Source organism: Schistosoma haematobium, chromosome ZW (genome assembly GCF_000699445.3).
Source record: "Schistosoma haematobium chromosome ZW, whole genome shotgun sequence".
NCBI classification, from domain to species: domain Eukaryota; kingdom Metazoa; phylum Platyhelminthes; class Trematoda; order Strigeidida; family Schistosomatidae; genus Schistosoma; species Schistosoma haematobium.
Window position 1 is genome coordinate 39,850,420 of NC_067195.1, and position 17,550 is coordinate 39,867,969.

The 17,550-nt window shown below is 35.3% G+C and overlaps 1 protein-coding gene across 1 annotated transcript; it reads left to right on the forward strand.

Moving 5' to 3' along the window:
* The first annotated feature begins 1,102 nt into the window (after nucleotides 1-1,102).
* Nucleotides 1,103-16,221, forward strand: MS3_00003528 (uncharacterized protein). The gene is made up of 7 exons (XM_051211353.1): nucleotides 1,103-1,351; nucleotides 1,389-1,643; nucleotides 3,267-3,485; nucleotides 4,601-4,849; nucleotides 5,225-5,473; nucleotides 7,101-13,300; nucleotides 15,943-16,221. Exons 1-6 carry the CDS (start codon nucleotides 1,319-1,321, stop codon nucleotides 7,272-7,274), a joined length of 1,179 nt encoding a protein of 392 aa, XP_051071400.1. The 5' UTR covers nucleotides 1,103-1,318; the 3' UTR covers nucleotides 7,275-13,300; nucleotides 15,943-16,221.
* Nucleotides 16,222-17,550: the final 1,329 nt, after the last annotated feature.

Below are 17,550 nucleotides of genomic sequence, written 5' to 3' on the forward strand. Positions count from 1 at the left end.
TTGTAAGCAGTTGCTGTGAGGTCTGTGCACGCTTCATGGAACTAACATTTGCAGTTGTCGCACTGCATACCAGATTTAACAGATCGTTTGAATGAATTTTTCATTACTGTATTGACGTGAACTGTATTATAGATGCTGGCAAAAGCATAAGACCGTTAAAAATACACTAAAGGTACACCAAAAACGGGCGAAAATGGATAAAAATGAATGAGATAAACTGAAGTAGCCTTTACGTAAAAAACTGGAAAAAGACCGAGTAGTAAGCTGAGGCAAAACCACAGTTAACTATTAAACTGAGTGAAACTCGAAAAAAAGTAATCTATCGAACGTATAGCACAGAATAGATTATTTCGATCAGAAATGGTACTTCTGATGCGTAGGAACACAGCAAAAGTTTGATAAGTGCAAATCACGTTGGGACTAAACTTCCTGTTCGAAAGACGCGCTGTCAAAAACATTGCCGAGCATTTAAATGTTTTGACGAGATTTTCAAGTTTTATCTACTACCTACGTAAGAAAACGCTAAGACTACTCTATCCAAGCAGCTGGTCAATATCTTATCAATGATAATTACTCAACTGAACGTATTCAGCGTTTGGGGGCAATATTAGTGAAAGGCATTTCTAAACTCCTTTAAGATCAGCGCTTAAAACGCCTAAACCTTTCCCCCTCATCGTATCGTAGAGCATGAGAAGACTTTATTTTAGCGTTCAGTATTTTTAATTACGACTTGTGTGTTAATATATCTCATCTTCTTGCTCCTTTCAGCATTATTAATCTTCGAGGTCATAAACTCAGATTGGTATTCCGTCTTCCTCATCGAGTGGTCAGTGACTAGCATATCTTACCCAAACAAGTGGTATAGGCCTCTTAATCGAACATTTTCAAGAGAAGCTGGATCTTTAAAAAAAAAAAACTGTAAGAATTATTACAGGCCCACCAACATACTACTCTTATTACCGAAGACTGTAGATGCGAGTTGAATGGGAGAAATTCCCTCTATTTATACCCACCTTAACAAAGGTGTCCAAGCAAGTCTTTGGTTATTTCTGCTTGAATATAAGGTATGAATGGTGTTGCTTTAAAATGATTTTAAGGACAACAGAAATCATTCATGTTTCTAGCGCTTTGTTCATCCTCAAGGTTGTGAGCCGACATTTCGGTTTCTATTGTTATTGGTATTTTGTTTTATATAAAGGCTCTGAACGTTAACATTTTATTTCTGTCTAAATTTCGTCCCTTAATCTAATTTCCAGGATTTGTTTGGGGTGAATACCAGGCTTTCGTCAAACATTAAACACTAGATTCACATCAAAAAATGGCATCGGGTATTGCTAGGTCAAAGCTGATGGTAAGTTATATTATTTTATCTACCTGTACTGTCTAAGAATTTCGCTTTCAGGTGCCAATGGAACCCTGTGTCACTCATATATCGTTCTGAGTGTTCCTCCGCAAAATTTAGTCTTTCTGATTACAAGTCTTTTAAGTTAGATTCCACGCCAGCAAATGAAACTGAATGCAGTCGTGATGATGCACTTAGATACCTCGAAAGTCTTCACCGTATTCGTAGAATGGAAACGGCACTAGGTAACATGTATAAAGAAAAGCTCATTCGCGGTTTCTGTCATCTATACTCGGGTCAGGTTAGTTTTAATTTTAATCGTACCTCAATGTTTCTGCTCCTTGGTTCCTGTTATTATTCTTTGAATGGATTTACATACTTTATTGCTTGCTCGGTGAGACACCTTGACGTTTAAGACGTGTTCTTCATTCCTTGTACATACAGAGTGAAATAAATGTGTCGGTATTTATCACATCTTTTCGATGGGGTCTTCGAAAGGCTGCTGTGAATAGCCTTTTTAAATGTTGGTGATTGGGTATATCTTTCGTAACTTACAGATCAATTATTAGTCGTATTATTGCTGTGATTCTTATCTTGCTTATAGAATATTTTCAAAAACAAAGAAGTGGTTGTTCATACACATACCTACTGCTATCTCTTTTGATTGCAAGGTGATTTCTAACCATAATATTGTGCGAATCAAATTTCCACATACGTTTTCAGTTTTCAATTATATTTTTAGTGTTTTTTCCTTCTTCGAATTCCTTTATTACGTCTGAGCGATTTCCAAATTGAAAATGTAGGGTTTTATGTAACGAAATTACCCAGTCAGTCAGTCAGCTACAACGTAGGGCCAGGCACATATATGTATCGGTTCAAGTTGCCATACCTCATTAACACAACAAGATGGACACCGGATTCATAAAAGTAGTTAATTCAGAGGTGGTAATATATAAAAGAAAGATTGCAATAAGGATATAGTACAGGAAGAAAGAATTAGTTCATAGAAAGAAGTTGAGGCATTAAAAACCAAACGTCTCTATTAATGTTGAAAAGAGCAGGCAACAGAATAGTTATGGTAAAAGTATAATTTCTCCAAAATTTAACGTTAAGTCTGGCATTCATCAAGTGATTAGGGTAGCTCCATCGACTTAAACAGATGTATTAAAATTTTTTATTGATTTCTGAGAATTTTTTCACTTATTCCTTTCTTAACCTACATCATTCTAGTCCATTTCAAGTTTACCCAGGTTGGATATTCTTCATGACTGATACACGGTCACCTGACTCCATTCACTTGTGTATATTTAAAGCTCAATCAGTCATTTTAAACTTAAAGCTAATATATGTGATGTAAACGTACTTTTCACTGACATTGGAAATATATTGCACTAAAAGATAAAGGTTTCTTCAGAATATTATGTTACTGTTTTACTCTGCGAAATGACTTTTTCGAAGAATGGAGTTTGTCAGTAATCATGCGTTAAAAGATTATCCGCAAACTCAAAACAAACTTACACATTACACAGACTTACTGGGGGTGATTTCTTCTACTATGGGATTTACTCTCATATATCTATTTTTGTCCGTACATACATCATTTATTTGTAAAAACATCTTGTGCAGTATAATTAAATAGTCTTTTAGGTGAATTGAATGCATACTGGGCAGTGGTAATTTATCTCTTCAAATGTTTAATTTATAGGTAAGATATACACTTATATGACCTAAACGGGTGTGCTCCATCAAGTGAACTCAAAGGGAAGCTTATAGGTATGACCGTTATCACTCAAACCTCAGCATACAAACTTGTGAATTGAGAATGTGAACTTTTTTCTTTTGCTTAGAAATATAAAGGCTCTTATTTGTTTTCAGTCTTTCTTTTGGCAAGTAGTTATTTCCGGTTTTCTCACTTAATCTTTAGGAAGCAGTTGCAGTTGGTATTGAGGCTGCTTTACAGCCAGGCGATACAATTATCACTGCTTATCGCTGCCACGGCTTTACAATGACTCGCGGTGTTCCTGTCCACAATATAGTTGCAGAACTCGCAGGAAGGAGGACTGGATGCACAAAAGGGTTAGGGGGCAGTATGCATCTTTACGCAAAAGATTTCTATGGTGGTAATGGCATCGTTGGAGCTCAGGTATATTTGTTTGTTTTCCGTACAATACTTTGACTTTATGATTTTAATTAGAGATTCTTCATATATCTTTTTATGTTTGATGTATGTGACCGGCTAATCTTCAGTCATTATCATACATCTCAACCCTTATTTTCAGAATAAATGTTTTACGCTATGCATGTGTGCTACTTCTTGTTGTCTTTGTATATTGATTGCATCAATTATTACCAGTATTAGGACTTAAACTGTTTCCTGAATCATTGCTTGATATAATGACAGTAAACTTGTCTTTACATCACGGGTACACAGTTGTTTAGACTAAGGCAATAGCTTGTAAATTTAGGTTACACTTTAACTGACGAAACCTTACACCAATCCTTCTTTAGAAGTCAGATCAGGTACCCCGGCAGTATTCCAACTCTTACACATATCGAATGATTTATGTGTCGCATATGTATTTGATGCCTTCTTGCACCAATGTTTATGTAAACAGATAAGGAATCTGAGTTATATATATCTTCCCAGTAAAGTTGGTTTATACACCATATTGATATTGTTTTATGATATGTGTTTGACAGGCCCCATTGCAAACGGAAATTTATTTCGACCACTACTAAGTCCGTAACAAAAATCTTATTAGGTAAACTTATCTTGTCACCAGTAATGTATATGTAAAGAAACTAAAAAATCAGGTCAGTGTGATGACTAAGTTTCTTAAGCTAAGATATTTGTTGGATAGTCACTTCAAAAGTTTCTCTGAAGCTTAGACGTTTCGGGATGTCTAGTTGCGCTTCCATCAGAAGCACACCTTCCTAGGTGCCAGTAACTCACTGTCTGGAGATTGTTTAGTCTGTCACCTGAGTTCTTTTCGTGTACTTCATAGTTAACGAAACTTTTCCACCGATAGTTCATTTTCTGTCTTCCTTGATTTTGTGACCTCATCCTGGTAGTAATGTATGTAAAACGTATTTTATGGATAGAGTCATTTGGTTTTGAGTACCAAGTCTGGTCATAAGAATTTCTCAACATTTTGTGGTTACAGTATCATAGCTAATAGGTTTATCTATTATTTCGAAGTTTTCTTGTAGTTATTATCAATTAGCAACGTATATTTGTATTCTCTTTCTGCCTTCCAGGTTCCTTTAGGTGTCGGAATAGCATTACGTATGAAACATCGTGGGGAAAAGTTTGTCTCTGTAACTCTTTATGGAGATGGTGCGGCTAACCAGGGACAGGTGTTTGAAGCCTTTAATATAGCGAAGTTATGGAATCTTCCTGTGATTTTTATTTGTGAAAACAATAAATATGGTATGGGTACATCTGTGCAGCGTTCATCAGCAAATACTAATTACTATACTCGTGGAGATTACATTCCTGGATTGTGGGTTCGTCTTCATTTGTTTCCAAGAAATGATTACGTAGTCGTCTTTTTTATTTATTTAGTACTAGTATCTGTTCTTTGTTTAGGTATAACAATAACGTAATTTCCATTCTTTTGTATTTTATTGTTATAGTACTAATTTTGAGTTTTCATTCCGTTTAGTTCAATCTTCTCACGGTACTAATGTTGTTAACATAGCCTAGTTGTTCATACTATAAAGTTTCCACAGTTAAAGTATTTGAGATCCATCTCTGCAAAACTACTTCTAAGAACTCATAATATGATATGTCACGACACACTTGATAAACTATCAATTTTGTGTTCTCGGTGTATTTAATCAGACAGTTAATCTACTTACAAGTTTTTTTTCGTTTGCCAGGTTGATGGTATGGATATACTTACTGTTAGAGAAGCCACACGTTTCGCTGCTGATTGGTGTCGTTCTGACAAAGGACCAATACTGTTAGAAACAGAGACTTATCGTTACCATGGTCATAGTATGAGCGACCCAGGCACTAGTTATCGTACACGTGAAGAAGTTCAGTCGATGAGGCGTGGACGAGATCCTATCGCTTTATTTCAGAAGAGCATTGTGGACAATGGGCTATGTACACAGGATGAAGTTAAGGTAAAGTAGTTTTGTGAAAAACATCTCAAGTATTTACAAATTTATATGGTCTTAAGATTTTTGAAAGCTTTTTTAGTTGATACAAGGTTATGTAGGCCCTTTATTTAGAAATCTTTGCTTAAAATTAAATTAAACATGACATTATTTAAGTGATCAGTGATGTAGTATGATTGTTATGATTAGAGCACATCGTATGTGATGTCACTGGTTTTGGTAGTTCGTACTTTTCTGTTTGTTAAAAATGTAACATTTATACTTCAAGAGCATCGGATTACATCACATAAACATACTAGAACATTGTTGTAAATGAAGGTGATATTTATTTGCAGTTTTCCTGAGTAGGACTTTTGACTCGACTATTGGCGTCATTTGTTCTGTTTGAGTCCTTGCAAATGCGTTCTTCCAAATTAGTCTATCAACTTTACCTAGTCAGTTAGTTCTGTCAGTAGTCAATATATAGCAAAATGTTGAAAAATGCCACTAGCACTGGTTTCGCAAGTAAGTTTCATTTACCGAATATTAATCTTAGGCATGTACATGGTGATATAACCAGATGTAAGTTGCGTTGTGAAGCTAGTGACAATTATTTTTGAAGGTATCAATACCAAGGTTTGATTTGATAATTTCGAATAAATTGAGCACTGTGTAGATTGTTATAAATAAATAATATATTTGTAATATCTCGATGAGTAGAAAAACTAGATTTTCTGACGTTTCGTGACTTAGTGTAAGCCACTTCTTCAGAGAATAAATAACCAAATTAAAATTAATCCAAGTTTAAGTAGTACAACGGAACAACACGAATATTATATGATCAACCAAAAAAACAGGTTTTTTGATATACTGGATGTCTTACTATCGGATACACCATTTACAGATATTACTATAAGGTAGTATAACAGTCTTGTTTGTAAAATGACATTTTAAACTTCTAGTCTGAGAAGAGTGGTTTTTCTCCTTAACAGTTTATGCTTGTAACACGGTCTTGAAAAATATATCTTGCTTATATATGATGAATCCGCCTATTATGTAATATTGGGTAAAAGTGGTAAACGTGCTAATATAAACATTCATCAGCTAAGGTGGCTGGAACATGACATTTTTCTAACGGCTATCAAGAAGAAAAGTTAAGAGATTTTAGGAGGTAAACCAGGAAATTACACTGGTCCGCATTGTAGTTGATCATTTGCTTCTATTGTGTAAGATGATGCAGATTCCTTAGTTGGGATCTTCAGTTTAGTCGTAATTGATGATTGTTGACCTTTAGTAATATGTCTCAAAATCGGTTGCAGTTGTGCATTCAGTTGTTCTTTTTCTCTGAAAATGTAAGCTAAGTGTTATTCAGAACTTTTCAATCTCACGGTTTCACATATTACTCTAAAATTATTGTCTTTGTATTTAGTTCTCGTCTACTTTTTATATCAGTATTTCACCCTCTATGGTTGCCATCTTATTAACTTCCTCTCTTTGCCAATTGATGTATGTCGGCTCCTGCTTTGTCTTCAACTTACGTTCCATAGATGACTAAGTAGAAATCCACTTATTAATTCTTTCTCATTTTTTATAACAGAAGTAGTCTTTAATCGGCGTTATGTTTACTGTATTCTATTTTTTAATTCGTTTGTAGGAGATCGAAAAAAGGGTTCGAACTGAAGTAGATAAAGAAGTAGAAAGGGCGATGAGCGACTCAGAACCACCACTAGAGATGATGTTTGGAAATATTTACCATGGGATACCTCCAAACTACAAGATTCGAGGTTGTGATTTGAAAACTTGGGGTTCACTATTTGTCACTAAGTAGCGAGATAGCTTTACGTGTTCTGAAGTTTGAAAAAGCTGGTCAGCATATATTATCTAATTTATTAGTCAGGCTTTTAGTATTTTCTAAGGTACGAAGAATCACAAATATTTAATCCCTTCATGATACAGCCTGTATACGTATGAATAATTTTGTAATTTATATCGTCTGAAATAAAATCTTATACTATAGTAATGATTTTTTTTTTTTTTGTGATTGTTATTAAATTATTGCAGTGTATATAATCCCGAAATTTAGCAAATCTATGAAAGGTATAAACTTACATAACTTCCTCTTACAATAATACTATGTGGTAAAATATAGTTACGTTGGGTTTTTGATTTAGGATCCGGTGCATATTACTTTTTTAACAACATCTACATACATGCTGTACACAGAGTGATGGTTAAATTGTGTTTTTTTATTACTTATTTAAGCCTAACCCCCCCCCACCGACGAGAAATCTGTAGTCAAATTTGTCACGGGCTCTGCTTTCCAGTCTCCAATAAGTGGTATTCATGGTCCTGACGTCTGCTTTCGATTCCCTGCGTCACGTGTTCTTCAGTTTGTCTCTTCCTTTGCTCATGAGCATCCCAAGTTAGGTCTCGCTTTGTGATCCAGTTTGGGAGTTTCCGATAAGTTCAACATATCCACCCACAAAGTTTTTCCTAATTTCGATCTCAAATGATAAATTCTCTGTTCACTGCCACAGTACGTCATGGCTATTGGACTCTGGATACTAGATCTGAATTTTGTTGCGTATATAGATGTCCATAAATACCTGTACATTTTTGATGGTTATGGTGGCCCTCTGAGTCTCAGCTCCATACGACAGAATTGTTTCAACATTTGTGTTAAAAATTCTAACCTGTATTGTGTGACAAATTTTTCGAGTCGCAGATAATATTTTTTTTCAGGAGTGCTGTCTCTGCTTTGCCAATTCGTGCCTTAGCGTCTCAGATCCACCTTTCTTATCGATGTTTCTATCCAGGTATAAGAAGCATTTTACCTCTTCGAGAGCTGCACATTTAATTGTAATTTCGTTGGCACTCAATGTATTGCACTTCAGGATCTTGATTTTCCGCTTGTGACTGTTGAGGTTTATTCCTATGAAAGCTGCTGCTGCACTGCCTGTCTTGACCTGAACTTGCTGTTGTGTCTGCGATAACAGGGTTAATTCATCTGCAAAGTGTGTCCATTGTATTTCTTGAGATATAGGAGAGTTCATAACCCAGTCAACAGCTGGCATAAGGAGAAAATACGAGAGCGAACAGCCTTATGTCACACTAGTTTTCACGTGAGATGTATCTTAGACCTGCTCTCCATGCACTGCCTTGCAACTCAGTCCTTCGTAGAAATTCTGCACGATCATAACAGTCTTCTCACATACTTCATAGTGTTGAGGAGATGCCACAAGGCTTTTTTATCCACACTGTCAAATGCTTTCTCATAATCAGGGAAGTCAATGGATAGAGGTGAGTTTCAGTTAATGGTTCAACAGTGATCGGTAGCGTTGCACTTTGGCCTTCACATGATCGATCACTACGAAACTAGTGTCTTATTTCGAAATCGGGCGTCTACTGAGTCTTTCATTTGGTTGAGCAATACTGTTGGAGCCTTTCTACGGTTTTAACAGAGGCAATCTATCTGTAGTTCTCGTACCGACTATGATCCCTTTTCCTCGACATCTTTTTGAGAAGTCCTTGTTTCCAATCTGTGTGTACTCGTTCTTCCTCCCAAATCTTTTTTGCAGACAACGTGAAACACTCTTAGAGTTACTACTATGCCTGAATTTAGTGCTGTGACTGGCATGCTGTCTGGTCCTGTAGATTTACCATCTCTGATTTACCTAGTGGTCCTGGTGTACTATTCTGTTGCTGGTGCGTTCAAATATACAAGGAGGTCTGTATGTTGCTTTAATGTTTGGTAGATTCATAATCTCTGGTATATTGAAGAGCTCTTCAAAGTGTTCGAACCACCTGTCCGTCTGCTCTTGAACCTCGGTGATTGATTTACCCCGTCTCTTCCCGACCGTCTACTGTGGTTTACAATATTTGTCTGCAAGCGTCTTGTCTGTGTCCTATAGTTTTTTCATACTTTCTTCCTGTGCGGTTTGTTATGCTGTAGTTGCCAGGTCTTCCACATATTTTTGATTGTCGACCCTGATGATCTCCACTCGTTTGTTTGCTTCTGTATATTCGACTTTTGTCTTGGCTTTCTTTAGTTTTGTTCGGTTGTTTTCGACTACTATCTTCTTGTGTTTCCTATTTTGAATCTTTGCCCGGGTATCGATATAAACCCACTCTTTGAGATGGTGCTTCGTGGGACCTATCACCTGGCATGTTCAAGTTATCGCTCTTTTATTCTCTTCCCAATTGTTTTTCATAGTGATTTCCTCTTATTGTAATAAATCTTGTAAGGCTTGGAACTTGTTTGTGAGAGCTTTCTATAACCTGTTGTCGAAGGAGAAGTGGTCTCGTGGCTTTCAAAAACTTGACTATTACCATGAGGCATCACATCTCCCCCATGTGACGATCGTTCAACTGCCAGAGAAATTTTGTTTGCTCTGATCAGCGATTTTGTAGCTGGGTTGTTGTTTGAGAGGTAAGGTTGCCAAATTTACATTCAAATTTGCACTACACGTGTTTAAAACTGGCATTTGCTCCAAAGGAGCTATAGCCAGTGTTTATGTTTTTAACATCTGAGTTAATTTGGCGCCTTCTGTTGCCATAACGGTTCGACTTTCCAGGAAATTAGAGACGATCCTAGAAATTTAGTGTTTCAGTATATTATATGAGATGTAATAGCTAAAGGAAAATGCATAGCCATGGAATTTCATAAGTTTGAAAACGTCACTAAATGATATTCAGCTGTCATTAAACTCGAAGAGTCTTGACTCAACGCTTTCGGAAATTAGATTCACCTCAGTTTTCCATTTTTATACTAAAATTATGGTGATACATGCATGTTAGTCAAACCGGAGTCTGAAATGTTGAGGTAGCTATACAGTTTATCATGTACATTCAGTGGTTTCATATTACATTCCCATGTTATCGTTTAACCATCGTAATGATATTTTCACTATGGTATTCCAATTGGAAATTTCCAGGGCAGGTTATTGAAAATGATTGTGTTTAAAATAAGAAGGTTTGGTTCAGCGAAGAGTTCGCTTTACTGTGAACTCATTTTCAAAGCTTTACAATCGTAAATATATACTTATTTTCTCAAAATGATAATCTTTAAAATAATAGTGACAATTAAACTTTGCTAAACAGTGCTAACAATGAGGAATTTGTGGTGTAATATTTGTATACATTCCCTACATGATACTATTGACTTCACTGCTTACATAAAAAAGTGAACGTAACTGACAAACTTGTCTGTTCTCTATATATCTTATCACTGTTCACTAATGTTCCGCTCCTAGAGACCATCAGGTTTATCTGCAAATACACAAAAGATAATGAGATTAAGTCGAACTTCCGGAGTCTTATTTAAAGGAATTACTATTGCAATGCATTTGTAATGTACAGTTTACACTCAACTACGTAATTCATAAACTAAAGGATGGCATAGAAATGAGATCTCTTTTTCCATTACTAACAGATTATTTCATGGCCAATTAAGAAAACAATCAACTTAAAATGACAACGTTCCCTTGTTTACAAGGTACGTGGGTGATGTTTTTATCATTTTTGACGATAAATATGATATGAATCGTCTAAAGACATTTAAAAACTGCTCCTAGGCAATAGATTTCACACAACATCAGAAACAAACGGTGTCCACTTTCTATATTTTGAAATGTCAAGAAAACATGACGGAACTCTAAGATGGTGCATCTAAAGGAAAACCCTTCTGAAATGGCCAGCTATCATGTCTTCACCTCTGGGTCCCCAATAGCCGGAGGCGAAGCTTAATTATGTTCCTCGCTACACGAATACAAAGAATTTGTAGTCCAGAGGTCATAGGTAACAAACTGAGCTTTTTTCTAAAAATATCGAGAACGGGTATCCTTTAATATTTATTGACAAGAATACAAAACTCAAACCACCTAAAGCACAAGTAACCTCCGCAGGAAATACGCTATATGAACATATTTTTGAATGTGGTATAGCTACAGACTTCCTGAAGAGGGGAATTTCCAACTCTCAATATAACGTTCCTCGCAACAACTTTGTGAATAGTGTACTCCAGCTGATCAATGCTCACCAATAATCGTAAGGATAAATGATCTTATTCTATGTGTGTTTATCAATTTGCCGTTCGTGTTGAGCCAGGTATATAGGCCGTTCGATGCGTATTTTATCCAGGAGAGTTCGAAAACACGACCCATCTTGGCTGAAGAGATGTAAAAGGCTTAATAGGAAGTTTAATAATCCAACAACTCGTGGACACAGATCATTCAACCAAGGCGGATTCTGCTTTTAAAATCATCCACAAGGTTAGTAAAAAGCTGCTAATTCAGTTATATTCCAACTTCTTGGCATTGCCAATGGACTAGATATACTTCTGAAAGCAGAACTATGCGTCCAAAGAAACTGGTACTGTAGTGAACGAGAACACAAATGGAGGGCAATCGAATGTATTTGAGCACAAAATTACAAAATCTCTTAGTAAAGTCTGAGAACCATACAGTAAATACTTAATTTGTAAACTGTCGATCAATTGTCTCAAACTTAACTGTTCCTTTTGCAAATATCAGTTAATCGTCTCAGACTTCACTCTTCTTTCATTTCCACTGCAATCACTTACTGTTCTCGTCCCCATTTCTTCGATCTTCTTAACCATCTGCTGTCAGGTAATTCACTTTCGATTGATGATACATACTGCTTCTATCTGTTGACATCAGTAGCACACACCACAGGACCATGGTCCTAATCTCTCTTAACTTTTTTTTCCCTTCATATTTTTCTTCTTTTACAGTAATTTGCTCCCCTCTTATTTTGTTTTCCATATATCTTTTACCTCAAACTGATTTGTATTTAATTCTATAATTCTCCTGATAGTAATTCTCAATTTCAACGTTTTATCTTATCATGCTGAGCCCTCCCTTTCCAATAAAAATTTCTTTATCTGTCTTCATTATAAATATTTAAACCCTTGAAAAGAGGATTATTATCAGTTTCCCTGATAAAAAAGTTTTATCTCTTTGTTTATTCTACCTCATTTTTACCATGTTTAGAGGGATTTACTTAACACTATTATTTTAATTATTATCATTTTGTAAAAATAAGTAAATATTTATGATTGTACAGCTATGAAAATGAATTCACAGTTGTTGTAACGGGTGTGGGACTGCAGGTTTTGATAAGCAGCGTATTTACCGATCGCTTCTGTGACAGTGACACGTAACACGTAGTGGACGACCTAGTGCCCTGATTGGCCCTACTTCGCTGTCTGCCTTAGCCAGTTGAGTCAAGAGCACAAGTCACAGCCTCTGAGTTATGAATCATTATATTTCAAACATACTTTGTTTATATACCAATCAAGCATAACACATCGTACCATAAAAATAGAAAACAACATTTTGTACAATATTCAACAAGTGAACAGATATCGACCAATAGGAAATGTCCATTTAAAGTCCAAGGACACCATTGGACTTAACATCATAATTATTGGTCTATTCCTCCGCATCCACAACAACAGTAAAGCGAACTCTTTGTTGAGCCAATCTTTTTTACTTTATATCTAAATTGGTATATTCCGTTTATTAGTGTTTTGCCAAATTTATGTACTCTTTGATACTGTTTTGCAGTCTTATCTTCTTTTCTAACGGTTTAAAATTTTCTGACTGCTCTCACACATAGCTTTTTGAAACCGTGAAAAATTGATTAACAAAGAACTTACGAAAAACAGCTACCATTCAGTCTTTCTTAATTTACGTTATTTTGTATTTATAAGATAAGTAGATCGCCGAGTTCAATGTTATAGATTTGGAACTTTGAATAACGAATGAAACAATCCCATCCAAATCTGTTTTCTGACAGAGAGAGTCTAAGGAGATGAATAATGTTCAGACGTAGGTAGGTTCCTGCAAAAAAAAACTTTACTTATAATTACGTTAAACAAAAGTGTAGAATTTTTTTTAGTCTCCTGATAATGAATGGTAGTGAAAATTTTTAGTTTAAAGCGTCAAAACTAATACTCTTCTAAACATTAACCTGATAGATTGCTTATGCTAAAAATTTGGTCATAAAATATAATATGACATCATAAATACCAAGTAAGAGAAATATTGGAGAGAAGAAAAGAGGTATTCACTTAAGATATGGTAAATGCGCTCTTATCACTTCTTTTTATTTCTTTCTTACTATCATCGCTACCTCATCATTTCGACTCTTTTGCTATTTATCTTGTTAATTTCCTCTCGTCGTACTGATGTGGTGTAATGAGTTAAATCAGGCTTTACGTTGATTATGATTTTATTTAGATCAACGATATTACAACAGAGTGATCACCAATGGCTTCGGTTTCAATTGGCATCTCGTCGTAATTCAAGCGTCCCTATTGTGCTGTTATACCTAGGCACGTCAGAATTAGTTACTTGGTAATACAATAACTAGTAGCGGTCCTTCAGAGACAGTGATGGTTAAACTCAGAAAGTTGTTGAACATAAGCTCTTAGTGACCCGTTTACACAAGTGTTGCGGTGAAGAATTGTAAACTTTGATACAACTAAAATAAAGATATATTATAGTTGTGTGGCGTAGATCAAATTAAATTTTAATGATCGGTTTAGTTACTCATATCCAAACTTGAGCGAATACTTACGAAACCAAACCTCATCTGTTTCCAGTGTTTCATGATAATTTGTGCTAAGCTCACGAAGTACTAACTGATATCGATCTCCCACCAATTAGTTGCTAATTTTATGACCAGCATTTTACAGTACACTGAGATCAGGTCTAGATACTTGAAATCGAGCAGTTTTTTAAAGTGACGAATTCACTCTGGTACCTTGTACTTCCTTACTTGCAGTCTTCGGAATGTTATTGTTGGGGAGATCCAGAAAACTTGAAAAAAGCCATGAAAGGCTCTGAAAATACTGAGAAGCATCTTATCCAATCAGTGTTCCCTAGAAGTTTTGCCAGAAACATCTGCAAAGTGAAAAGTCGCGTGTCGAGTTTCTGATTGGATGATTACTTATACTACTAAAATTTTTAGTAGCATTCCAGAATTTCCGGGACACCCACGGACATCTAAAATACCACAAAAACCCTAGATTTTCTGCACATAAACGAACCTTTGATTTAAAGCGTTTAATTCCATATTTCGTGCCTTTTCTCTCGTGTTCAAGTCGCTGTGTAGATTTAGCCTGCGGTTATTAGAAGACCTTAGAACTGAATCTAGCGTTCAATTAGAAGACTTATCAGTTATGACAACGGGCTAGAGAGAAATGATCTAGATTGAGTAACTTTCCAGCTTCACTGCTGGTCTCGGGCAATAAAGCATTTTTGCAGTTTCCAAGGTGTCAGTAAACTTATCAGGTCTACTCTCTACGAACAAATCTATGGAGCAGTTTATTCCAGCAAAAGACAGATCTGATTCTTGCTAGATATTTTTCCACACCACTGTCCAGATAGTATAACAACGGTAACAATGTGGTGTGCTACTTATATTGACATAAGTAGTCTATGAAGTTAGTCGTGAACAGAAGATCTTGCAGCAGAGCGACAAGAGGATCGAACAGTAAAGAATGGAGACAGGATGCAATTTGCAAGAAAATGCAAGAACAATGAAGTCTGAGTCATTTTGAGACAATTGGTGGACATTTTGCAAATTAAGCATTTACATTATGATTGTTAGATTTTATTAACAAGTCCTGTAATTTTGTGTCTACTGGTGTTCTTGTTCAGTACATCAGATCTATACACATTTGCACGTAACACCTATTTTTAAAGTTAGTTACTACAATAGTGTAGTTTCAGAGTGATGAAGTACTAAATTTACCAAGACATTTACAATGAACTGTGTCACTACATTTCGTCAGTGTGTGACAGGTTTGTTAAATTGGGTGTTTTCTGAAATTTAGTACTTGAATTTACTTTTAAATCACTAACTCGTTAGTATTGACAAGTTGTGCCAGAGAGGAAATTGAAGCCGATGTTACTGATAAGACAAGTCACTAGATTTGTTATTTTAAGTATTCTTTTCAGCGTTCTAGATAAATGTGGAAATTATTGATCGAAATGTACATATTATTCGGTTAATATTGAAATTAGGCTTCTTTATTGCAATGGAAGGAGTAGTTTCCGCCAATTCTGTGGTTGATATCGCATTACATAATGATAATACATCACGATACTCAATGAAAGAGTTGGAGTGTGGCTTTAACATTAAATTACATGTAAAATAAGCCTAGCAAGCTTTGTGATTCTACTTGTGAGCCAATACTGTCATTTAGATTCTGAGTGCTTATTTCACGAGTTTAAGTTGCAGTAGCCTAGTTGTATTTTACTGAACTTTAAGATGCTAGCAATTGTACATTATCAGTTCGATTATGTTCACCAGGGTTGTTTATGAAGATTTCGCACTCCTTTCAATTGTTAGTTCTCTATATGGGTCTTTTGGATTTGGTTTACTATCCTTTTAAACTTTGTGCTTCATATTTGTAGTCATTTGTAATCGTATAATTCATTGTGATTTTTATTTTTCCATTAAACCAGTGTTATTCGTGAACAAGAAGTTTGTATATCACTATCAGTTAAGCCAGAAATCATAGGATTCATTTCATTAGTAACTGTGGCAACACAGTTTGTAATATCAACGCCTAATAAGGAGACGAGGATACTTATGAAAAAATCTCTACGTGATTGGATTATATGGTTTCAGTTTGAAAATATAGTAAATATAGAATGCCTAATATACTCTGAAGAAACAGCTTACATTAAGTTGATAAGCGTCGGAGATTTAAATTTCCTACACGTTGGAATTCTACAAATATATAATTAAATTTGTTTGTGTCAAATTCGTTTTTTGTAGTAAATAAATTCGAAACATCCAATATTGTTCAGTGATTAAAAGTTATTAGCAAAAATCTAATTCACCTCACTTATTATTTCATAGAATTAAATCTGTATGGTAATTTGTTCACCTTTCGAGATTCAAGTTTACCTAGGTTTTTATATTGTGTCGAAGAGTATGTTTTCGAAGCTAGTTGAGAGAGTATAACCGATCAAGTGGACTAGCGATCAACGAAATCACTAAAAATGTACCTGACCAATTTACGACATCAGAATATCACATCACAATCGTATAATTGATAGTAGAAATTCCCGGAGCTGACTGTAAGATGGTTCCAATTTATTCTTTTTAATATCCTTTCACATTTAGAATCTCTGTGAACAAGATTATTGCGCATATTTAAATCGTATAATACGGCTAATTATGATATAGCACTGTCCATGAACACAACGCTGAGAATGTTTGGGTAGATGAATTTGTTACTATCTCAACTTTGATGTATTTGTGTTGAAGCATAGACTTATTAATTGTAATATTAATCGTAATCCCAACGTTAGAATCCACACCCTATTGATTGTGCATAATCAAATCAAATATTGGTATCTTATTGGAGCTTCGGTAGACGTCGACATTATTTTGTTTTCAAAAGAGAAGTGAGGGGTTATTCTTCACTCAAAAGGTATGAGAGATGTTCATTGTTTTGTTAACTAGATAAGAATTTGTTGGATTAATATAGCCACTTGCTTGGGAAGTGTAACTAAAGAAGTCTTACGTCACGTGTTGCAGACATTTCGCAAATTTATCCGCTTATCAAACAGACCAAACTAGTTACCAGTTTGGAAGCTGGTGCTCTGTAGGGAGTAAGTCTGTAGTGACTGGTACTAAGGTTATTCTAGCTAATGACCAATTTATTTGAAATCATCAAGTCGAACCTTGGTAACGCATACTTGTAAATTCTAACATTATATTTTGAGTAAGCTATAAGACATTGGATTAATGCAGCCACAATAAGAAACCAGACAATCACCAATCAGGTTACAATACGAAATAGACCGGTTTTCAATAAACAAAAATTAATGTATATAGTACGGTTTATTGAAGAAATTACTTGTCAGATCTCTAAAATATTGTAGGGTCTCCTCAGTGTGCCTACGTACATTCTACACATGATTTATAATGTCTGCTAATTGAACGCTCGATCTGATTCCAAAACTGCTTCAAATACCCCAGCGTAATCTATACGGCGACTTGGACACAAAAGAAAAGGTGAGGAGTTCGAAACCTAAAAATCAGTGATGAGAATTTATCGA

Bases quoted from the DNA above. Each gene is read 5' to 3' on its own strand.
- MS3_00003528 (XM_051211353.1), top strand. From the start codon at position 1,319: ATGGCATCGGGTATTGCTAGGTCAAAGCTGATG. The intron at 1,644-3,266 runs GTTAGTTTTAAT...CTTAATCTTTAG, and splicing joins GTCATCTATACTCGGGTCAG to GAAGCAGTTGCAGTTGGTAT. The intron at 5,474-7,100 runs GTAAAGTAGTTT...ATTCGTTTGTAG, and splicing joins GTACACAGGATGAAGTTAAG to GAGATCGAAAAAAGGGTTCG.